The sequence below is a fragment of the Chelonoidis abingdonii genome, chromosome 1 (genome assembly GCF_003597395.2).
Source record: "Chelonoidis abingdonii isolate Lonesome George chromosome 1, CheloAbing_2.0, whole genome shotgun sequence".
Taxonomy (NCBI): Eukaryota; Metazoa; Chordata; order Testudines; family Testudinidae; genus Chelonoidis; species Chelonoidis abingdonii.
The window spans coordinates 352,966,599-352,991,584 of NC_133769.1; the positions used below are offsets into that span (position 1 = coordinate 352,966,599).

The 24,986-nt window shown below is 41.9% G+C and overlaps 1 protein-coding gene and 1 long non-coding RNA gene across 5 annotated transcripts in view; one reads left to right on the forward strand and one right to left on the reverse strand.

Annotated features, from left to right (window-relative positions):
- Nucleotides 1–10,418: 10,418 nt before the first annotated feature.
- Nucleotides 10,419–24,986, forward strand: part of SYTL2 (synaptotagmin like 2) — a 57,490-nt gene continuing 42,922 nt past the window's right edge. For all 4 annotated transcript variants that reach the window (XM_032779025.2, XM_075061754.1, XM_075061755.1 and 1 more), the window contains exon 1: nucleotides 10,419–10,605. In XM_032779025.2, the coding sequence (XP_032634916.1) occupies nucleotides 10,505–10,605 (101 nt within the window). In that variant the 5' untranslated portion in view covers nucleotides 10,419–10,504. The remainder of the gene's footprint in view (nucleotides 10,606–24,986) is intronic.
- LOC142046126 (uncharacterized) lies at nucleotides 11,153–18,426 on the reverse strand. The gene is made up of 3 exons (XR_012655061.1): nucleotides 18,013–18,426; nucleotides 17,180–17,319; nucleotides 11,153–11,413 (listed from the first exon to the last, which is right to left on the reverse strand). It is a non-coding gene; the product is annotated as an uncharacterized LOC142046126 (long non-coding RNA).

The window sequence follows — 24,986 nt, forward strand, 5'->3', positions numbered from 1 at the left end:
ATACCTCAGTCTTGCTACACTTGGCACCAGAGAACTGTAGTAGGGTCTTGAATTACTAGAGGTTAAATCTTCACCCTTCCGAACTTGATGGCAAAACTCTCAGATGCCTAATGACTTGAGCATCAAGGAGTGGTTGCTTCACTGACTGCAATGAATTTGACAGTTTTCACTAGTTGAGGATCCGCCCCCTAATTCTTCCAGCAGTTACCCATGTACTAAATATTACACATACAAGTAGTTTTATTGAAATAAATGGGATTACTTCTGCATAACATTTCTCAAATGTAAGTGTCCATGGGATGAAGGCTTATGATCCATAAGGTATCATAAAATAAAAAGAAATCTGCCTTGTGATGCAATATTGCTTGGTTTTTTAATTGTCTTTGGTAATGTGAATTATTACAAATTAGCAAGATTCTACTATCTCATGTTCTATGACTTAACATATTGCTTCTCATCACCGATTGCATAATAGATCTCTAATTGGAATTGTTTTACTCATCATTGAGATGCTAGCTTTGATGTAAGTTTTCATTACTATGTTAATTATCTGTGCATGTCTAAGAAGTTACAGTCCATTTGCCAAATAATAGTTATAGGGAAATGTGTAATTATAATGTCCTTTCTTCTGTTTGTTCTTTTTATCTTTTTAATCTCTGAAACGGACAGGTTCATAAATCACTTCCCTAAAATCAATAGCTTAATGATGATATACTCTTAAATAGGTCTGGAAAGTGACATTCTTAGGCAGAGGTGGTGCTAGTCCATTGGGGTCCCTAAGCAGGAATTTTTGGGGAGTCTCCCTCACATAAAACACACAATAAAAAGCGAAGAGGGGGCCCCTTTGAGCTAAGGGGGCCCTAAGCAATTGCTTAGTCTGCTTATACCTAGTGCTGGCTCTGTCCTTAGGCACTTCTGCCAAATAAATCCAAACTGTAGTAAGAGAAATAGCAGGTTGCCATAACTTCAGCAGAGGACTTAAACCAAAACACCTTTCTCTTGTCCTCTTCTAGTTTTCAGTCGATATCTTCTCATTTTGATGGTATTAGTAGTTATCTCTTGCCCTCCAGTTTAGAGCACTTTTTTTTTCTTTTAACACACAAAGCAGCATAGGTTTGCCTGTCAACTCTCAATGTGATGACACTTTGATCTTACAGCACAATAGTAACCTAAAAGGCAGACAGCTCTGTGTGCACCAGCAAAGTATGTGATATTGAAGAGAAGTGGAATTTCTCAATTGACAGCCACTGGCCTAACTGCCACTGACTGGGTGTTCTTGAAAATCCCACCCCATAGGACCAAACTAGAGCAGGGGTGACATTGTTTTGACCAAAACTCATTTCGGTAAAGAGTGCGGATTTGTAGACATCAGTTGTTTCCTTCAGATCCACTTTGCCTTCTCCCCAAAAAGTTTAATTTCCATATTTTTTTAAAAAAGAAAACATTTTCTATTTTTCAGTTTGAAATCATACTTCATTTCATAATTTACTTTTTTTTAAAAAATTCAACTGTCAGAACCAAAACATTGATTTAATTTTTTGTCTAAATGAAATGTTTCGTTTGACCTGAAATATATATATATACACACACACACACACACACACACACACACACACACACACACACACACACACACACACACACACACACACACACACACACACCCCTCTACCCCGATATAACGCTTTCCTCAGAAGCCAAAAAATCTTACCGCATTATAGGTGAAACCATGTTATATCGAACTTGCTTTGATCCACTGGAGCGCGCAGCCATCCCCTTTCCCCTGGTCTGGAGCGCTACTTTACCACATTATATCCAAATTCGTGTTATATTGGGTCACGTTATATCAAGGTAGAGGTGTGTGGGGGTGTGTGTGTAATATAATTTTTAAAAAACTTCAGTAGAACCACAACATCCATTATTCGCCCAGGTCTACCATTTGCTTTCTGTTCTGACAGGTTGAACATTGCTATATCATTATATTGCTAAGCTTTGTCTAAAACATCGGTACTCGTCTTGTTATAACTGAGCAGGGTACTTAAGGCTTTTCTCCATTACGGCCATTGTGAACTGACCTCTGCTGGGCATAACTGAAGAGAAATGTACCTGTTCTGTGTGTGGGAAAGTTTTTGATTAGGACATTCAAAAACTGAATGAAATATTTCAGTATACATGTGTTGACAAGGCTTATTTCAGTTTAGCCCAAAAATCAATATTGAGTTATGCAGGAAAGATCCCTAGATGCGGGAAGTGGGGAAATTCTTCAGCTCCCCTAGATTAAACATACATGTTGGTGCACAACATACAGCAAGATAACTGAAGGCACTATTAGTATTCAGGCTGTATTAGCACTCCATTTGGATTTTATCATCATGCAAACATTCTGATAGCAACTGCTCATGCATGAGAGGTATAGAAACAGCTGGAGTGGTTCCAATGTGTGTCTTTCTTTTTCTGTAAGATTTGGTCACTGTGGTTGGATTATTTGGGGCTGTAGCACAAAAGTTTCTCTGGGAAAGAAAACTAGGCAGAAAAAAAGCTGGGTTCTATTTTTATATACCTGTAGTTATAGATTCAGAATGTTTGGGGTAAGGGAGTGGCTGCCTTTGCTCTTATGCCAGAACAGATAATCTGATCTGACCTCCTGCATAACATGGGTGGCTGATGCATACACAATGTTGTGAAGTACTTATTAATGTCTAACTTTTTTCCTTGGCTTCCTTAGTCTATAAAACAGGAATAATTCTATTTCCCTTTTGTGGGTGTTGTCAGGATAGACTTGATTAACTCTTGCATAGGACAACAGAGTTCGCTACATAGATGCAAATTGTTATTGCACACTCTGTTTCACTCTGCCCCTAGCTCCCTGTTCCCTTAAATACAATAAACTTGGCTTCCAGCTCATCCTGGTTACTGGCACTGGTATTTTATGGAGTTTAAGGAGCAATGTAGTTCATAAAGGGAAAATATTTTACTTGAGAGTGGATAAATACAACCCCTATTTTCATAAGAGAACCTGAGGGAACCCTGTTAGCTGAGTGCACCATGGGCTGGGCAGAAATACAAGTGCTGCTTATCCGCAGGGCCTGCGATTGTTCAAACCAACAGAAGGAGTTGGCTGCTCTGTGAAGCAGCATCCTTGCCAAAAGCCTGGCAGCCAGGAAGCATAGGATTGGCTTCCAATTTGCTTGGGTAATTAGAAGGCATATGCTGGAGGGCATCTTTCCCCAAATGAAATGCTAGCTGCTTGGATCAACCACATGAGGAATATTTGAAAAATGATATTGCAATGTAACGCACTTAGGGACACTTCTAGGTTCCTGCATCCAAGGGGAGGGTTGGCTGACTTGGGGGCAAGGCAACATACAGTAGGGCTTTGCGCCTCAATTTCAGGTCCTACAGTCAAGCTTAGCATCTGTCAATAGTAACTGCTTCAATGCTATTCTCCCCCCTTTCTCCTGCCCCTTCTTCCCCCCAACACACATGCGCACGCACACACGGCATATGGACTTCTAAAATGATGATGTGTGGGGTACTACATCTCTTTGGGTCTGGAACTGTGGGTAGCAGAATTCAAGTCTTTCACTCAAACGCTGAGCTGAAAAAAGAAGTGGGTCTGGATGTAACTTGTTTACAAGGATCCGCTGACTGGGCTAACTTGATTATGATCGGAACCGGTTAAAGCCATCGATGAAGAATTAAAAGGCATAGTTTAGTTTTGGGCAACAGAGTACTGTTAACCCAAAAGCAGTCAAACATCATAAATTACCCCCTTCCCCAACTGAGATTTGTGGATTTTTCAGCCAAACTTTTAAAAATAAATGCTGGGGTCTCTTTATTTAATTTCTGGTTCCTGAGCCTTTTAAATTGTGCCTGGTGTACATCTTCAGGGTTTCTCTGCAACCATGTGAGCTGGAAAGTTGTTTGTTTTTTTTCTTTTTTAAACAGAAGCTGAGATTGTCTCACATTCACAAGTCTCCAGAAGCTGGAGTCATAAGAAAAAACACCAAATATAGAGACTCATAATTTTGAGTTGGCAACACACTGAGAAACTGAACTTAGTAACAGCAAACTTTCTAGTTTCTGAAGAGATGCTTAGGAGGTAATACAGCACCCATGTCAGCTGCCATTACTTGCATTTAACCTGATACGGAGTGTGTGAGTTTGACTCTATTCTGCACGGCAAACAGGTGTGAAAAGTGGTATGTTTTTATCTTTTTAAGAACTATCATAAGGTTACAAGGAAACTGTTTTAGTTACATTTGAAATCTCTTGAACCTGCCACCTACTTAGTTAGCTGTACCATTTCTCAGACATAACTATATTTCAATTAGTGGTCTAAGAACTCGATGTAACTGTGTTACTCTTTCAGTGACCAGTAATATTTTTGGAGTCAATGAACTACACAGATGGAGTGGAGAGAAGAAAATACAGCATGCAACAGCTGTACCTGCACTGATGTGTCCGCACTTTTCAAGGAAATGTCAAGTTTTGCATCATGGATCAATTGTTCCTATCATTTGCAGAAGATTTATAAATGTTGTTTTTATTTTTTTTTATTTTTTGAGTTAATCCTTTCAAGAGAAATCATTGAATCATAATAAACATGGGTGGCAGGGAATTTAAAATTAAAAAATTTGTCTAGCACTCTTAAATCATTCCAGCTATGTTAAATAGCTGCTGATTGTTTTTTTGAAAAGCTTACCCCTTTTCAGAATTCATGACATGGTGGACTAATATTTGTAGCCAAAGTCTTTTGTGAAGTCTGGTGTGTTTTTTTTTTTTTTTTTTTTTTTTTTTTGCATGATTTGAAACACAGATGTGTCAAAATATTGCTGGCTTTGGAAATCTGGCTTTAAATTATGGTACTTGATATAGCTCTAAGCCAAAGGTTTCACTTCTTACTAAAGTATTAAATGTTGTTCAGAGGTGTTTTCTGTAACGAACTGCAGTCTTGTTCCAGCTTGCACTGAATGGGCTCAGAATCTTTTCTGTGTATGCAGCCAGGTGTTCTTTGCCGACTCAAGGAAACTACATGTGTATTATGCTCTAATCGTTGCTAGTAATCAGCGTCTCCAGTGAGTTACTGACTTGCTATCATGCCAAATGTCATGCAATGTTTATACCATTTAGGTGTTTAGAGAAATTACTTACAATTTGGGTTACTTACAACTACTTATTCAGTGATCTCGGCTATCCAACTTCTTGAATGGTTTCCCGTACCCATTTCTTATGTGAAGCATTACACTTCTCATTGCTAACCCAAGTGTTAAGTCATGAAGGGTGCACTTAAAGATCCTGCACCATTTAAGCCCAGGCAGGCTTTTGCCATTGACTTGAGTGGGAGTAGGAACAGGTTCTAAGTAAACAAAATGTGAGGTAAAACTGAGGATGAGGTTCATGTTTCAGCAGAGCAACATTCTTTTAAATAGTTTTCTTCTAAGATATTTGGAGGAGGATCAGCTAGTCTGTCTAATGCGAGCAGCAAAAGGCATACACAATTATACTGCAACTGTTTCAGTGCGTCTAATATGCAGTCCTGGAGCCACATTCTTAAAGTACATTTTCCCCATTCTTGAAGGAAGAGAGTGTAGTATCTTTCCATGAGTGGTGGCTTTTGTCCTTGTTGATGGAGTTTGTTTAAATCCTTTAAATCAAATTAAGATTTAACACAAAACTTCTTCCTTTGTCTCCTCTTGTATTTCTCCTAGAGTGGCCTTTTGTGGCAACATATCTTTCTACAACAGCCTTCTAAATACTTGGTTGTCCTAAGGCAAATAGAAAATTACCTGATAATTCCAGTTCAGAGCTCTCTGGGGTTTTTGATTACAACATAATTTACTCTTTGTGTTGGCAGATGTACATCTGCAATTAGATCAAGGGCCTTGGATGTTAACACTACAGATGCTGGCTGGAGCTTGGTACATTATGACAGACACGCTTCGTCTGTGACCGTCAGAGTGGATCATGTCCATGCTTGTTTCTAAACTAGATGATTCGTCCTTCCAGGTGAAAGCAGGAAAGAATCATTTGAATTGGACTATAAATATGTATGTGTCAAGATCTGTAGGTGACCCAGAATCTACTTAGGGAAGGGAGACCCAGATAATTGTTTTTTGAAGTATTTAGGTTAGAGCTTCTTAACCAGAAGGGCTATAGTTGGCTGCCAAAAGATCCTCTAGATTGTCCACTGGGTTTAAAGAGGAATTATGGTAGAAAAATGGAAAAAAAAAGGCACCTTCTTCCTCTGGAATTCAAAGAATTTAGATGGAGTCTCCACCGGTTTGCTTCAGTGGTGTGTGTTTGGAGTTGGGGGAGTGGAGAGGCAGGCTGAAAAATCATTTTCTGTACTGGACAATTGAATTGGACTCTCTTTTACCTTAGTGCATTGCCAGCAGAGTAGATGGCCAAATTGTAATTTCTGAACTTTATTCCTGGTGGCGTTAAAAGACTGATTTTTCAGATTTTAGGCTGTTTTGCAATGCTGGCTGCTTGGAAAAGTTGTAAACAGAGCAGAATTGATACAAAACTCATTAAAGAGGATAAGTATGGTATCCTATAATGTCACTTTCTGAAACACGAGCAGGCATTAGCTTGGCTGCAGGTGTCTCTTGCCTATAAGAGTAAGGACTGTTATCTGTTGAACTAAAGTTTTCTTGTTGTTTAATGCCAACGTGATTATCTTGCTTTAATCGCCTGTTTCAGCCGTTTCTAGATTAGGTTGTCAAAGTGAACAAACTTGGTGATCAGTCGCATGACTGGTTAATTAGACCATCATAGATCTGGAGATTCTGCCTGCCAGATGTTTGTGTCTAAGGGTAAGGCAAATGATGAGATGAGACAAGACAGGCAAAAAACTCAAAATGTTGTTCCAACAGTCTTCTAATAAATGTAGATATCCCAAGGGAGGAGGCCAGTTCACTTACTATCTGCCAATAGTTTGAGACTTGTCTAGGTAATCTGAGGTTTTCATTGGGATTCCAGTTGTTTTTCCCCCCACCTCTAACCACGTTTCACGCTAGTATGACCAGTCATAGCTGGGGAGTAGGCTCTCTGCCACTGCCTTCTTTTTTGCCCTTATTTTTCATTCCTTCCTGAGTTAGTGTCCAGCTAGTTTTAGCCTCAAGAGTCAGGAATTGCCCTACACGCTAGCCATTCTCCATTTTGCCCTCTGTTCTGACTGTCTCTGGCATAGGGGCCGGAGCCTTTGTTGAAGAGAATAGAAACAAATCAGCATTCAAGACTTCAAACCATGCTTTGTGGGTGCAAGTTAACTGAGATTAAAATGGTGTGCTCTTGCAGAACCGTACACCACTGATTCCACGTAATGAGATGTGTGTGATAGCTCCAGTGTTTTATATTTTTGCTTTATTTTTTTATTTAAATTCCATATGCTCTCTCTAGTAATGGAGGGGGGCAGGCAGTGCCTCAACTTGGTCATATTTTATTATATGATTATAAAGTATTAATAATAAAAACCCTTACTGTGGAACTATATTGTAAAAGATCTGTGGAAAGCTAGGACTTCGTGCACCATGTTATTCAACACTCCATCATGGCAGAAGGAATAGATGCCACTGCTCTGGAAACACGGGCTGCTACCACTTGAGCACAAGGAGAGTATAGTCACTAGCAGTATATGACCCATGACGTGTAGATAAGCAATTCTGATACCCTCCGGTGGAGAGCAGTGGCTCACACATGCAGTAGAAGGCTTTTACTGTAAGGCCAGGGCAGGTGCAAGTATGTTTCATGCCCTAGGCGAAACTTCCACCTTGTGTCTCTCCCCCCCCCCCCCCCCGAGCCCTGTGGCAACCCTCTGCCCTAAGGTGCCCCGCCTTGGGGCAGCTCTGCCCTGAGGCACCCCCCCCCCCAGGGCAGCTCCCCAACCCCACCCGGGGCAGCTCCCCCCGGCCTGGGGAGCTGTGCAGAAGCTCCCCGCCTCAGCTCACCTCTGCTCCACCTCCTCCCTGAGCACACTGTTGCCGCTCCACTTCTCCCGCCTCCCAGGCTTGCGGCGCCAATCAGCTGTTTAGCGCCACAAGCCTGGGAGGGAGAGAAGCAGAGCGGGGCGGTGTTTTCAGGGGAGGGGGCCGAGGAGAGGTGATCTGGGGTGGGGAGCAGTTCCCCTGCGTGCCGCACCCCCCCTTACTTGCCACAGGCAGCCCTCTCTGTGCCCCCCCGCCCCAGGTCCCTCCACCTAAATGATGACGACCACCAGGGTGGTCGAAGATCCCGCCACTGCAGTTGCCACCAAAGAACCCAAAATGCCACCCCCAAAATGCTAGCGCCCTAGGTGACCACCTAGGTCACCTAATGGGTTGCACCAGCCCTGTGTAAGGAATTTAGGTTTGGCTAACCTGGGACCTGATCCTGTTGTTTGGGCAGAACTTTCACTAAAGTCACTGGGAGTTATATACATATTAAGTGGCAGGATTTTGACCACACCCTTGGAGAGAAGCTAGGAAGTTAACACGCCTTTCAAAGCTATTGCTGTCTCAGTCAAATATGGGAAGCTGACTTTATAATTGTATAGTCTATTAACTTTTTTTAAAAATTTGAAAATAAAATCCTATAGAAACTGATGGTTTACCACAGTGTTTACCACAACAGGGTGCTGGTCAATCACTGGGGCTCCTTGAGGCTATCGCAGTAGAAATCATAAAAATAATAAGCTTGGTGCTGCCAACTCTCAAAATTTCATTGCGACTATTGTGATATTGGATGTCTTTGTTTTAAAGCCTCAAACTTTCCTGGAGTCATGACTCTCAGTCTCTATTTAAAAACAGAAGTGTTGTGGGTGTGTGTTTTTGTTTTTTGTTTTTTTTAAGAAGACCTCATAGCTGCAGAGAAGGAATTGAAAACATGACCCAAGTGTATCTGATGTTCAAAGACCAGAGAGTAAATAAAAGTGTGTGTGTGTGTCTGTATATGTATGTATACACCTCTTGATTTTTGGGTGCCTGACACAATTTTTGAATGCCTGGAGATGGCAATACTGTTCATTCTATCTACCCAACTTGCCCATACCTTTTTTTTGAGGGTCTTTGCAAATATCAGTGAATGACTGCTGAAATCTCCTGATACATATCCTCATTTTACATAGGGGAAACTGAGGCACAGAGAAGCTAACAGACTTGCCCAAGGTCACGTAGGAAGTCTGAAACTAGACACTATTTCTGTCTCCCAGTCCATACTTCGCAGCACCAGGCACAGAAGTCAGCAATAGTTCTATGGTTGTGATTTTGTTTCCTTAAATCATCTTAGTTTTAGTCGTCCTCTTCCTCTGATTTTAACATTTAACATCCAGGAGGAACTTATTCTCTGTCTTCTAATATGTAAGTTATGGCATTGGCCAAAAATATGTTTTAATGACCATTTTGTTACAAGCTTGTGTAATGTCGACAGACCCCGGTCGTCGGCGGGCGGGATCAAACTGGGGACCTTTGGAGCTTAATGCATGAGTCTCTACCACGTGAGCTAAAAGCCAACTGCTTGTTAGCTAAGGCTGTAGAGCAGAAAATCGTTTTATCTCTCTCTCTCTAAGTGGTCTTGGTGCCAGTAGATGGGACAGAACACCACACCCAGAAGGTGTGCTGTTTACACTTGCAAAACAGGTTTGACTTGAAGTGACTGCTTCATTTGTGTTTTTTTCCCCCCCGCCCCCTACTGCAGTTCTTGAGATCAGGGCTGGCTGTAGGCCTATTCCACCAATTCCCCTCAGTCGGGCCCCGCGCCTAAGAGGGCCCAGTGAGAATCCCTTCCCTGGCTAGACGCACCTTTTTAATTTTTACTCACCTGGCGACGCCCCGGGTCTTTGGCAGCACTTTGACGGCGAGTACTTCACTCGCTCCGGGTCTTTGGCGGCACTTTGGCAGTGGGTCCTTCAGTGCCACCAAAGACCTAGAGTGAGTGAAGGACCTGCTGCCAAAGTGCCGCCAAAGACTCAGAGCACTGCCCGGTGAGTACAAGCCCCACGTGTTTTGTTTGTTTTGTTTTGTTTTTTAAGTCATCCCTGCCGGGGCCTCATCGAAACTGTTCAAATTGGGCCCTACACTTCCTAAAGCCAGCCCTGCTTGAGATGAGCTACTTAAAAAAATTCTGCTCCCCAGCTTCTTAATGCTAGAGCTTATTCTTCCTTGTCTCTTTTGTAGGTGATGTCTGACTACAGCTGCTCCACCTTGGATTAACAGTATATGCCTGGTCAATGAACTGTTGTGTTATGAAGCAGAGCTGAGAGACTGGCACCTCCGCAACATGCATGTGATCTGAATAATCAGGAATGCAGCACTCTGTTGTGAGAGCCTCTTGCCCAGAGAAGCACGTGCCATTTCTCCTACAAGAGAACAAAGTTAAGGGCTTTTTATCCCATTGACTGTAGCCCAGTCCCAACGGTTGGAGTGTTTTGTGAATCCCTTTTTTTTGCACCCTTCACATTGACTGCTGGCCAGCCCCCACCAGGACTTCTAGGATTCTAAAGGCTTCTTTTAAATCTGTTAACAAGATGATTGACCTAAGCTTCCTAACGGAGGAAGAACAAGAGGCAATAATGAAGGTGCTCCAACGGGATGCAGAACTCAAGAGAAAGGAAGACGAGAGGGTCAGGTAAGAGATTAAAACGATCCCAGCCCACATAGAATCTTTGGCTAGTGCAGGAGGCAGCTACCTGCTTGCAAGGAGGGATAAGCAAAAGGTTGTTTCTTTCCTTTTCTACATTTGTGGGGGATCCTGTGGCTGTAGTTGCACCAGCACAAGCCCCTAGTGTAGACAGGCAGTGTTGCTTTCGGCCACAACTTTCATGGATACAGCTTAGCCTGGTTTCAAGCAGGAGTAAGCTGTGCTAGTGCAAACAAAAGCTTTATAGTGGCTTTGGACTGCTACCTGGATAGGTAAGTACATCTGTTACTGAAATCCACAGTGTAGATCAGCCCTTAGCTTCCTTTGCGATAGAAGAGTTGCTTGTGTACTAACTGTATTGACTATCCAAGTCAGTTCAGGTGCTATGATAATGATTCCCAGAAAAATGGCACAGGCAATCAAAAATCTGAAAAATTGGAATGTTTTATAAACACGCATTTGTAACTCTTTTCTGAGGTGGGATTTGAATTTTGCTCTTTAATTGCTTTTAAATGCAGCTGGTATCTCCAGGATCCCAGCTTTTTCCTTTAGTTGATGTTCCTCAGATACCCATATTTTATTTAAACACTCTGTAATGACACCAGGGGATGGTGCTCTTCTACCGAGGTCTTTCTTGCGAAGCATTCTGAGCATGTGCATCTCAAATAGGGGGTGAGATGGCGGCCTGCTGCCTTGATGTATAAGCTGGTTCCCTTTCTTCAGGAGAATAGTGATGCCATAACTGCTGGTCTGCTGCCTCAGTTACTCGGCTGAGCTTTGGGTTGTACAGCTGTGTCTGTATGTAGCAAAAACAGCGTAGAGATAGGAAATCAATAATTTTAATGAAATAAGGATCTGGGATGAGAAACTTTTGTAGAAGGGCTGAATTTGAAAGCCATTACAGAATACATTCCTAACATCATAGAATACCAGGGTTGGAATGGACCTCAGGAGGTCATCTAGTCCAACTCCCTGCTCAAAGCAGGACAAATCCCCATCCTAACAAGCTGTTCTTAAAGGTCCAGTTCTTAGAAGTACCTGAAGGGGAAACTTAAACAGTATTAACTACATAATTTTGCCTGTTGCCTCAGAAATGGATGTTGCTTTTGCATGTAGTAAGTTAGGATGGAGATGTTTGTCTGTGCTGTAGATACATCAGCACTAATCAAATCCTGGGGTCGTTTTGCATGATGCATCTCTCTGGGGGGGAGAGGGGGGAAAGGGGCGAATTTGGAAAGAAAACCAAATCACAAGAGGTTGAATGTGTTCAGGGAGGATTTTGCCCAGGCGCCCAGCCATGAAAGAAGCATCTGGGGAAATGGTTCCAGCAATCACTGGAACACCAAATACAACACACTGCTGTTTCTAGTGGTCTGAACGTATCATATGAGTTTTGATGCATTTGCTTTTGCCCTGTTCAAGATGGTGCGCTTTCATGAGCATGGCTATATGATGATGTATCCAATAGTATCAGTTGGCCTGTTTCATTGCAGATATGGTTTATATCCTCATTAGAAAACAGTTTCTCAGAAGGCAGGCTGAGGAAACTGGAAGCATATGCCTCGAGTTGTCTACCCCGATCATGAACCATGACAAATTTAAATTCCTCTTTTTGTAAATAGCTGCCTGGTCTTGGTCTTCAACTAAGTCTGACTTCATGGCTGTGTAAATGTCACAGATTTAGATGTTCCTGAAGAGTTGAGGTGAAGAATGTCATGTAAACATTACATCTTGACAAGGAGCTGAGGGGTGATTGTGGGTATATAATGGCAGTCTTGTACTAATAATTCCTTATACTTCACATGATCTTTATGCTGCTAGAGAGAAAATCTTAGGCCTTGGCTACACTGGCGCTTTACAGCACTGCAACTTTCTTGCTCAGGGGTGTGAAAAAACACACCCCTGAGCGCAGCAAGTTACAGCACTGCAAAGCACCAGTGTAAACAGTGCCCCAGCACTGGGAGTGCGGCTCCCAGTGCTGCAAGCTAATCCCCACGGGGAGGTGGAGTACCTACAGCGCTGGGAGAGCTCTCTCCCAGCGCTGGCGCCGCGACCACACTCGCACTTCAAAGCGCTGCCAGGGGAGCGCTCCCACGGCAGCGCTTTGGAGTTTTGAGTGTAGCCAAGCCCTTAGTGTTGAAAGAACTACAATAGCGATCTAATCTATCCACGATCTGCATATTGTGTGTTCTCAGCATGCTCATTGATTGATAGTGTCACAAACACTTCTCAGAGCTGTTAACTCCCTTTAAAAGGAAATAGCTGTAAAATTACACTGAATCCTGCTTGCACAGTTGATCTCTGCTAGCAGCACCCACTGTGGCTGGCCCGGAGCTGTGAAGATGCCCAGAGAGAATATTAAGGTGGTGACAAGCAGGCTGGCCCATGCTTACCCCAACATTCCTTCCCACCTCCCATGAGTTCAGTGCGCATGAACTATCTGCCTATACTCCTGCACCTTTGGGTAAGATTATAGAGTGACACCCCCCTACCCCGCAGCCAGCACAGTGGCACTGCAGACACTAGAGCCACTGCTGCAGCTATTCCTCTGCTGGCTGGAAACCCACTAAAGAGTTGGGAATGGAGTGTGTGCTTTCCCCCCGCTCCCCTTTCTGAAGCAAGATATGTGTGGGGAGGGAAGAGGGCATTGTCTCCCCTTCAGAACCAAAAGGGAAGGTGAAGGTCTTTCCACTTCCCAAACCTCAGACTCCATGTGGGAGAAAGTTTTCACCCCTCCCACCTTGTCTGTGTGTGCAAGGTGTCCCCCCTCTTTCCTCCATTGCCCCATATGGGTCTGGGGCACAGGCACATTCATGCCACCATGGTTGGGAGTGGGGCAGGAGCATGGAGTTGTGAGTTCAGTGAGAGGTCCTAGCAGAGAACTGTCGAAAGGCTCGACACTACTTCTCTAAATATACTATTTATTACTGGAGGGAGGGGAAAGAGGAAGCTAACAAAATTAACCCTTCCCCCATAAGAAACACAGTTTGGAGTAAAATTTGAAATCGGTCTCTGCTGTTCCCTGTTCTGGGATAGGGATAGGGAAAGGGATCTTCACAGGGCCAGGGTAGTTGCCACACAGTGTGAGCTGCCCTGACTGACAGTAAGGTGGGTTAAGCACAGAGCCCTGGTTTGGCTGCAGCGCGATCCCTAACTGCTCCTTACTATTTTGTGGTTCAGCATAAATACAGTGTAGGGATCTTCCAGTAGATCGTAACATACAAAAATATGCTGATATCCTAAGTTCTAGACTGTGATTTGATGAGGTCACCTGTGGTAGAGTGACTGACCGCTGTCACCATAGTGTCTGGAGCAGCAAAATGTGACTGCTTTCACGTTTGGATACCCTGAGTGGCTATGTGCCCGTCCTCCCCAGCAGAAGCTTTTGGAATCTCAGACAATGTTGTCATGGCTTCTGCTCTCATTTGTTTACTCCTTCGGTAAATGGAGAGGGAGGCTAATGATATGGAAATTATGATGTGACAGCAGCTCGGTCTGCAACCACTATCCATTGCACAGTGTGCCAGGGCCAAGTCCCTTAATATTTACCTTGGTGTGATGTAACCCTAAGGACTCTTATAACATAAGGATTTAAAAAAACAAAACACAAAAACACAACCCCAACTGTGTGCCTGATTCTGTCAAGTACCTCACAATCTCAACTCTCCCATAACTTTCAGTGCAAGTTAATCATGCTCAGAACCTTGTAGGATTGGGTCTTTTATCCCAGTCTTCCGGTGACTGACTTTTCATTTCATTGCTCCAACAGGTTAGATTCTTTGTACTGAAATTTCAGGGTTGGCGGGAAGAGTGTATGTGGAGTGCTGACTAGCAGGGTGGATTTGTTTTAAATCAAGTCGATTTTAAATCATGATTTAAATTAAATTACTAGTCAGGAAGATTTGATTTAATCATGGATTTCTGCATAAAAGTGCATTCTTGTTGGTTGTTATAAGCTTAATGCATATTCTTCACAACTCAGAGATAGATGTAGATTTCATTTTTAGAAAGTAAACACTATACGTTTTTAAAGTGATTTATTTTAAAAACTTTTCAGATTAGTTATACAGCTATATCAGAAAATGAATGATTGTTTGGTTATTTCATTTACCAGAGGTAATTGAAGCAGATAGTTCGCCTCCCAATGATTCATAAAAATCTCCAATTCAACAGGTTAATCAATATTTGGAGGATTTTCTTGCCATGCTGTGTTAGGAGGAGAACATCACCAGACGGACATTTTAAATTGTTTTAGTTAACTAAAACAACAGCGTGTTGTATTCTGGATTTTTTTTCTTCAACAGCAAGCATAATATTTTAACAAGACAAGCATATGGATTTTTGAATGTAGTTTAACATTTAAAGTTTTTTAAAATCAGGTTTGTTTCTGTTAAAATTGTTAACGAAAATAGTTAAATATTAAAAAAAATAAAAATTAAGTAGACTATGTCAGCCAAGTCAACATGAGACACGTAAAATATTGGTTTCTGCAGTTAACTCAGTCATCTTCACCTTCATTTTCCTGTTTGTTCATAATCTGGAAAAGAAAAACAAGCTTTCCTGCTTTTTCAGGTTCCAAACGATTTCTCAATTTGGAATGAATTAGTCCAAAGGAAGAAAATATTCTTTTTACACTGGCAGAAGAAGCTGCTGTTGTTAAAAGTGAGATTATTACTTCAACAGTCTCTGAATCCAAGTGCTTAAGTGACTTCCATCAGTTCATGTGACTTTTTTTTTTTTTTTTAAAAACATCAGCAAACATATGTTTCTTGAATGGTTCACCCTTACCTCTGAAGTTTATTATAGTTGGCATTATGGAGGGATGATTGCTGGATGTCCATGTCGTAGCCAATTCCTCTTCTTCAGCAGTTAAGGTTTGACCCTGGTACAGAGTATTAGGAATATTTGCAAGAAAATGAGCTGGAGATGGTACTTGTCTCATTCGTTATTTTTAATACTTGTAATTTAACTGTATTGGATATTTCTCTTTTTAAGATCTCACTCAATTCCTTCCAAATTTCAATAGTGTCAGCAATAAAACAGCTATCTCCTTGAATTTTGTTCAAGGCTGCAGAAATAGGCGTCAGGGTACTCAGCATGCATTGAACATTTCTTTTAAGCCCAATGTTGAGAACTTTGGCTGTGACAGTGCCATCTATTTTTTCACAATTTTGCTCACAAACTGTCATCAGATTAGGCCAGGTCTTGATATAGTGCTCAGAACAGTCCACTACTGAGTTCCATTGCATGTCTTGTGGGCGAGTTAGCTTGATTCCTCCCACTTTTTTCAGAGCAGCTGCAACTGTATATTAGCAGCTTGGGACGCTCTTCACTCTTCCTTCTAAATAATTTCTTCTCATCTTGGATACATTTGCAGCACTGTCTGTGACCAAGATGCATACTAGACATTTGAATTTTTTTTTCACAGTTTGTTATAGCTTTTACTGATGATACTTGTAAGTATTCTGCTGTGTGTATTTCCTGATATATCAATTGTTTCTGTAAGGAAGACATTCCCTTCTTCTGTTGTCACACAAGCACATACTACTGGATCGTTGTTGACATTGTTCCACCCATCAAGACTCAGGTTAACAATTTTACCCTGTATACCTTTTGCACACTGCTCAATTTCTCTTTCATACACTTTATCCAGCAATTTGCCTGCGACATCTGCTCTGTTGGTGGACTGTATCCTGGTCTTAATGACTGAACCATGTTAATGAAGTGTGGGTTCTTAATCATACAGAAAGGAGAGTTTGTTGCATAAACAAACTGGGCAATTTTTTCATCAATTACCTCTTTTTGTAATTTGCCGGTTCTTATCACAAACTTATCTGTGGTTGTTTCTGGATGATGGAGATTCTTTTTCCCCCTTTTTGCTACAGGTTGCTATGTGACATACATAATGTGACTGAAACACTATCGTTGGCCGATAACTCTGAAACTATAGAAAATGATGGTAATCTTGAAGATGGATGGTCTTCAGAATCCTATATGTTGAGGATGGATTCTCCTGACCAAAATAAGTCAATGCAATTATTTAATAATTATTACTATTACATTCACTAAGACTCAGTACTACTTTAAAGGTGAAATTGTAAAAGGAAGATCTGCCTATTTCAGCTATTTATTTTTTATCACAACTGCATCTAAAATGATAGTACCATAGAGCAATGCTTCTCAGAGTCGGGCTGTCGTTTGTTCAGGGAAAGCCCCTGGCAGTCCGGGCCTGTTTGTTTACCTGCCGCGTCCGCAGTTTCAGCCAATGGGGGCTGTGGGAAGCGACACGGCCGAGGGATGTGCTGGCCGCTCTTCCCGCAGCCCCCATTGGCCTGGAGCAGTGAACCGCAGCCAGTGGGAGCTGTGATTGGCTGAATCTGCGGATGCGGCAGGTAAACAAACTGGCCCGGACTGCCAGGGGCTTTCCCTGAACAAGCGGCGGCCCAACTTTGAGAAGCACTGCCAGAGAGTAACAATTATTTTTTGCTCAAACCTGAGAATAGTCAAGAAGGGAGATAGGCAGTCCTTAAGAAAGAAATACGAAATAAAAAAGTTTACCAACCTGAAGATCCTGCATGTTCAGACATGTTCCTTTCATCATCTTCAGCGCAGCTTCCTTCTGAGAAGGAACAGTTCTCATGATGATGTTTCATTTGGACAACCGGGCCTTGTATTTCTTTGTTGCACTGTTTGCATGCCTGTCTAACCCACAGGTAGAGGAACTTCATTAAAATATTTCCAAACTGGGTCTCCTTTACGGACTGCTGCCATTATAGGTTTTCCCTTCTAGTGAGAGAATGGTATGGTAGCAGGGCCGGCTCTGGCTTTTTTGCCGCCCCAAGCAAAAAAAAAAACAGGGCGGGGCCACTAGGGCAGCAAAGCAGGGGAAAAAAACAGCGCAGCTGGAGCGGCAAAGCGGGGGGGGCACACGGCACGGCTGGAGCGGCAAAGGGGGTGGGGGAGGAGGGAACAAAGGCGCAGCCGGCAAAGCAGGGGAAAACAAAACAAAAAACCCTACAGGGCGACCGCAGTCAGGGAGCAGGGGGACTCCCTGTGCTGCAGAGTGCGCACCTGGTCTAGTAGGGGGGAAGAGGAGGGAGCGGGGGGGAGACAGAGAAGGAAGGCGGCCAGCACTTCAGCGAGGCGCTCGACATGTGGCCTCGACCGCCACGCCGCCTGCCTGGAGGGCTCCACTACGCTCCAGTCGGTGGGGAGAGAAGGACGCAGGCCGCCCTGCCGAGTTTGCTGCAGGGCAGTCGTGTCCTCTGTGCCTCTGCCCCCTACGGGGCGGCCGAAACCGCGAACAAAAAAAAAGGCAGCTGTGCCGCCCTAGGTTTGGGCGGAATGCCACCCCGTAGAATCTGCTGCCCAAAGCACGAGCTGCTCAGCTGTTACCTGGAGCCAGCCCTGTATGGTAGATCTCAAATCATTGAAGGCTACACTCAGAAAGATCTCAAGACTTCTGGAATATGTTGCTCAAACAGTTTCACTTTTGTTTCTGCTGCATGTCCCTCCCTTGTCACATTTATCTCCAGACTTCTCCTTGTCTACATCTGTTTTGTCCCCAACAATCTTCTGTTCATTGAACTTTTTGAAACTTTGCACTTTTAGAGAGAGGTAAGGGATTGACTCCGTGTACACAAATTTGCAGAGGGACAATAGGGTTGAAGTCTGTTATTTCTCACCTCTATATATTATTTATTTTAAAACATTTTTTGCTGTTAACAAGCATGTTATCTCTGGACACACAAATCCACAGTTTGAGAACTGCAAAACTAAGCATCTCTGATGGTATCTTCTAGACTGAGCACTGAGTCCCATTGGGGAGATAGACAGATTAACCTAAACAATCTGTACAGCAATCTGTAAAATTGGGTCCCTAATCCATGAACTATTGGAACTCATTTACAAAACTTTTTCATAAACATTCCATGAATACATTGTCTCATACTGTAGAATTAGAATTTACAATCCCTATTCCATGATGAGATATCTTTGTGCTATAATGTATCTTAATTAAAACTATCTTTAGATAAAATGCTTTTTAAGGAAAAAACTATCAAAAATCCAATTAAAATAAAAATATCTGATTTTTAATTTTTTAAAATAATTTTTATCCACCCTGCTGCCTAGTGAAAGACTAAACTGCACTGTATGTACTGCATTAAATTAACAGCCAGTTGTACATTGCAATGGGCTAGAAATTAATGTGCATATGGCAACTTCCATCCCAACAGATCGCTAAGCTCTTGAAGTAATACAGTACAGCTGAAATGCAGTCACATCTGGGGTATGGATGGCAGTGTTTAAGGGATACATCACATGCTGTACAACAGGCAGAGATACCTTTGAATGACAAATCACAGTGTTCACACGTGGCCACAAACTGGGTGTGTCTCATTTTGTGGGTGCCCAACTTGAGATCCTGGTACTGAGCACTCACAGCAGCAACTGAGTCCATGGGGTCTGTGATTTGAACATATGAAGTACTCCTATGTATTGCTATTTATTCTGTAAAAACCTGGTTCTAGGTGTCTCAAATTGGGCACCCAAAGTTAGTGGATACTTAATCTCTCAGCCTCCATTCCCCATCTGTAAAATGGGGATAATACCATCCCCCTCATATCACAGGGCACACTTGTTTCTCTATCTATGCTTTAGAAACATCAGATCTAATCCTGGGGTAGTTTTGTATGATGCATGCCTCTGCGGGGGGAATGAAAAGTAGGTATTTGGAATGAAAACCTTATTACAAGGGATTGGAGTGTTCAGGGTGGGGTTTGCCCAGGAACACAGCCATGGAAAGAGCATCTGTGAAAATTAAATTTGTTTTGAAGCACTCAGATACTGTAGTGATGAGTGCCATAGAAAAGCCTATGAGGAAATTAATAATTCTGTCTTCAGAATTTAAATACTGCCCAGTAAATGAGGCCTCAGACTATACATTGAACAATGAGGCTAAAATTAAATACAGTAGAACCTCACAATTCCAAACACCTTGGGAATGGAGGTTGTTCCTGGCTCTGCAATATTTGTAACTCTGAACAAAATATTATGGTTGTTCTTTAAAAAGTTTACAACTGAACCGTGATTTAACACAGTTTTTAAACTTTACTATGCAGAAGAAAAATGCTTATTTTAACCAACTTAATTTAAATGAAATAAGCGCAGAAACAATTTCTTTATCTTGTCAAATCTTTTTTTAAATGTTCCTTTTTGTAGTTTTAGTAGTTTGTATAACACAGTATTATATTTGCCCTTTTTTGGGAGGGTGGGGTGGGGTGGGGGGTGGTTGGTGTCTCTGTTGCTGCCTGATTGCATACTTCCAGTTCCAAATGAGGTGTGTGGTTGACCAGTCAATTTGTAACTCTGGTGTTTGTAACTCTGAAGTTCTACTGTAGCTACTCATTGGTTTAGCACAGTCCATCAAGTATACTGAATGAGAGAGGAGTCCTATAGAAAAACCTATACGTGATTGTGTAATAATTGATTGTATCGTAATTAGGACTGTCGATTACTTGCCGTTAACTCACATGATTAAGTCAAAAAAATTATTCGTGATTAAAAGAAAATTAATCATTATTAATTGCACTTTAAACAAAAGAATACCAATTGAAGTCTATTAAATATTTTGGATGTTTTTCTACATTTTCAACTATATTGATTTAAATTACAACTCAGAATACAAAATATACAGTGCTCTACATTATTTTTATTATAAATATTTACACAGTAAAAATGATAAAAGAAATAGTATTTTTCAATTCACCTCATGCAAGTACCTTAGTGCAATCTCTTTATCGTGAAAGCAGAACTTACAAATATAGATTTTTATTTTTTTTAATTTTTGTTACCTAACTGCACTCAAATTCAGAGGACGTGCTTCCATGCTGATGACGCTCGTTAAAAAAAAGCGTTAATTAAATCTGTGACTGAATTCTTTGGGCAAGAATTGTATGTCTCCTGCTCTGTTTTACCCCCATTCTGCCATATATTCAATTTTATAGCAGTCTTGGATGATGACCCAGCATGTTGTTCGTTTTTAAGAACGCTTTCACTGCAAATTTGATAAAACACAAAGAAGGTTCCAGTGTACATGGTCAGCTTCTTGAGAAAGGAATGTGCAAATTAAGTGCCCAGTCAAGAAGCACTTAAAGGTCCATGGATCTTGGAAGGTTCCAGTCCACATAAGTCGTCTACATGAGGACGTTCAAGGTAGCAGGTAAGCAATGGCTGCTGCCTGTAAAAACTGAGTCACACATGGACATGTGACTTGCCCATGTGACTCCATCTTGGAGCTGGACTTTGCATAGAAGAGAGGAGAAAGTCTCCACCCACAAGAGAGAGTCTATTTAAGCTGTTGGGAGACTCCTCCATTGTGTCTTCAGCTGGCTCAAGAGAGCCTCTACATCCCCAGGGATACCTGAAAGAAACTGGAACAAAGGACAGTAAATACAGGGGATGTGAGTGATTGTTGGACCCAGACTAGAAGGAGACTAGTCTGTAAAAGGAAGCTTACTGAGTGAGGTTTTTATCTGCATTCAGTTTTCTTAGACATAGACTTGAGTGTGCTATTTTATTTTGCTTGGTAGTTCACTTTATTCTGTCTATTACTTGGAACCACTTAAATCCTACTTTCTGTATTTAATAAAATCAATTTTTGCTTATTAATTAAGCCAGGGTATGTATTAATACTGTACATATCTCTCTATCGTTGTGTTAGAGGGCGAGCAATTTATGAGTTTACCCTGCATAAGCTTTATACGGGGTAAAACAGATTTATTTGGGGTTTGGACCCCACTGGAAGTTGTAAAAGCAGCAAAGAATCCTGTGGCACCTTATAGACTAACAGACATTTTGGAGCATGAGCTTTCGTGGGTGAATACCCACTTCATCAGATGCATGTAGTGGAAATTTCCAGGGGCAGGTATAAACATCTGTTAGTCTATAAGGTGCCACAGGATTCTTTGCTGCTTTTACAGATCCAGACTAACATGGCTACCCCTCTGATACATTGGAAGTTGGGCATCTGAGTGTTAAAGACAGGAACACTTCTTAAGTTGCTTTCAGTTAAGTCTTCAGCTTTGGGGCACGTGGTTCGGGGCATGTGGTTCAGACCATGGGTCTGTGTTGGAGGAGACTGGCATGTCTGGCTCAGCAAGACAGGGTGCTGGAGTCCCAAACTGGCAGGGAAAGCGGGGGCAAAATTAGTCTTGGCACATCAGTTGGCAACCCCAAAGAGCTTTCTGTGATCCAACCCGCCACACCACGATCCTAGTTGCTTGTACTTGTATTCCCTGATTAGACTAGGAGCGTCTTGTGTTAATCTCATCAACATCCTAAAACTGCCATTGGTTATCTTAGGCCTTGGCTGTAGGAGGGGTTATCCTAGTTCTGCATATGATGGCTATATGGACTTGATTTGGCTAGAAGGCACACTTGTAGAATGGAATGGTGGTTTCTTTCTTTTATTGCCTGTTCTGTGAAATCACTCACTAAAGGATGTGTCACAGGGTGGAGTAGGCAGAGTGTGATTAGATCCCAAGCTGCTTGAGTCTAGTTCAGCCTTGTGTTAACTCGCCCAAATGTGTCTCCACTAACTCTCCTTGGTATTGGTCCCCATGTTGATGTCCTAGCATGTACATGAGTAACTCACATTAATACTGAGTTATATGCCTGTAGGGAGAAGAAAGCAGATATCCGGAAGCGCTCACAGTAGCGCGCTTTGTTTCATAAAGCCCAATTCATAGAAACAGGGTGACCCTGCTAGGAATCCTATTGTTAAGCAGGCTGTTATACAGAACTTAAAATGCCTCCAATTGATGTGACAGATGCATACACAAATGCGAATTAAAAAAAACAACCTTAAATTAATAAACTTGGATTCTCATTCACCCTAACTGACGTAGCTGTGTTCCTTTGTGACTGGTCTCATGCATGCAAGGGGGTATCACATCGTAGCTGGCAGATAAAGCACAGCGGGTCTAAAACAGACTCATTTGGGTGTGAATTTAGTACTTTTATAACGGGCCAGACTGACAGCCCCTGAGGTGGAAATCCAGTGAGCCACAGAGCAGCCATAGCACAGGCAGTGTCAGGGCAAACTTCCCCATGTTGCCCTACTATCATGAAGCATCAATGTCTGGAAGCTGTGACTAGAACCAATGATTGGGGGTTAAAGCCAGACAAATTCAAATTAGAAATAAGGCCCAAATCTTTAATAGAGAGGGTTATCAACATTGGAACAAACTATCAAGGAAAGTGGTGGAGTCTCCATTTCTTTAAGTCTTCTCACCAAGACTGGATGCCCTTCTGAAAATTGTGCTTTAGTCATTAGTCAAACACAAGTTATTGGACTCAGTACAGGAGTAAGTGGATGAAAGACCTAATGGACCCTGCTGGCTTTAAAGGCTATGAAATCCATGTCACAACTCTCATATTGGAGGCAGTGCTGTAGCAAGCCATCCTGCGAACCCTGCAGCTTCAGGGGGCCTCAGATCCAGTCTGTAGTTTCAAGGCTATTTTAACTGATGTAGAGGAGACCAAATGTAGTGCAGTTATGGAATGCTTGGAATTATATGGTCCTTTTGTATGTTCAAAGTGCTACTGCAGATATAACGTAAACAGAAGAGAAGACACACGGTGGTTGAACTCCTTAGGCACATACACTGTGTTTCCTACAGAGATGGTGTATTCCATAGCCATGACTGGTCGAGAAACACTCTGACCCAACTCGAAGCAACAGAGATTGTTGCTGGGGTGAGCTTTTGCCTTTCTGCTTTACAGTTGCAGTTACTTGTTACTTGTTGTGCTGCTATTTAAAATTAGGTGCACAATGCGTATGAATGCTCTTTGATTGTAGAGACTAACAAACTTAATAAGGAATTTTATGATGTATGATATGGACTGCAGTGCTCCAAGTGCCCTGTCAAGACCACTAGATCAGAGAGGGCAAAGGCCTCACAGCCCTTAACTTAGGGGGAGTGTAAAAAGTTGCCTTTCAATTAAGTATATGTTATATTGCCTTTCAATTTAGTTGAATGTCCTCTTGTTGTTGTATTATGATGATTGGTGGTGGCTTATGGGAATAGCGATATAGCCACAAAATTCGTGAAACTCATGAGAAAAGCCTTTGGAAATATGGTGAACTGGAGAGAACTGAAACTGTGACTGAAAACTTAATCTGTAATTAACCAGACTTGACAATCATTGCATAAAATTGAGAGACAACACTTGCCAAGTATATTTGAAAGAATTGCGGCCATTGTTCTTCATTCAGCTGAAGGGAACCTAGTGTTTTGTGGACAAATGGAAAAACTTAAGTGTGGAAATGGAAACTACTTAGGCCAAGTTGAGTTAATGGCTAAATTTGAGCCTGTTATGATGGGAACATGTAAGATGGACCTTCACTAAAGAAGAAAGACACAACTACTTAAGCCCAGCAATACAAAATATTATTTTGAAGTTATCTCAAAAGGTAATAGGTGCAATTATTAACATCATAAGATGAAATATTAATCAATTATTTTGGACATCATATCTGATATCAGCCACAAGGAACAAATGTGTCTCATTCTGAGGTATGTTAAGATCCAAGAGACAGAAGTCAATATTGAAGAGCACTTCCTGTCATTTCTGAATGTGCAGGAGACTACTAGAAAGGCTCTTTCAGATGAAATTCTTCTGGAGTTATCGAGACATAGTATAATATTTGATAATTGCAGAGAACAGGGCTATGATGATATAGCTGACAGGAAAGGACAGCATAAAGATGTGCAAGCTTGTTTTGTTCAAAAGAACAAAGACACTTTTTTTTTTTGTTTGTTTGTTCCTTGCTGCTGCTTTTCCTTAAATCTAATGTTGAGTGATGCAACAAATTCCTCAAACTGAACCCCAGCAGGGTCAATACAGTCCTTTAAACTTTCCAAGATAGAGAACCAGAATTTATAGGTTAAAAGTCTTGTGGACAAGGCTTTACCCTCATCTGCTTTATACGTACATAAGAGTTTTTGTGACGCTCTTCTCATGAATAGAGAGATGGCCTCAGTGCCCTGTCCAAGACATTTCTTCTCTTTTGCTCCTGAGCACTGTGCTAAATGTCAGTTGGCCTAGCTGCTGCCCACTATTAGAAAGATGATGGCATTTCAGTAGTGGGTGCAGTGAGAAGTGTATATATAATAGTGAAGGTTAGGTGCTTGGCCTTTTCATTTATACAGTGCCCCATCTTTGTATTCTCTGACCAGTTACTTTCCTGTCATTAATTGTAATAGGAGTGTACAATGGCATTGCAGCCGTGGTCAACACGGAATAGGCTAATTCAACTCTTCTGCTTGAGGAGAGACTGAACAAGGATTTCATGAGTGAACCTA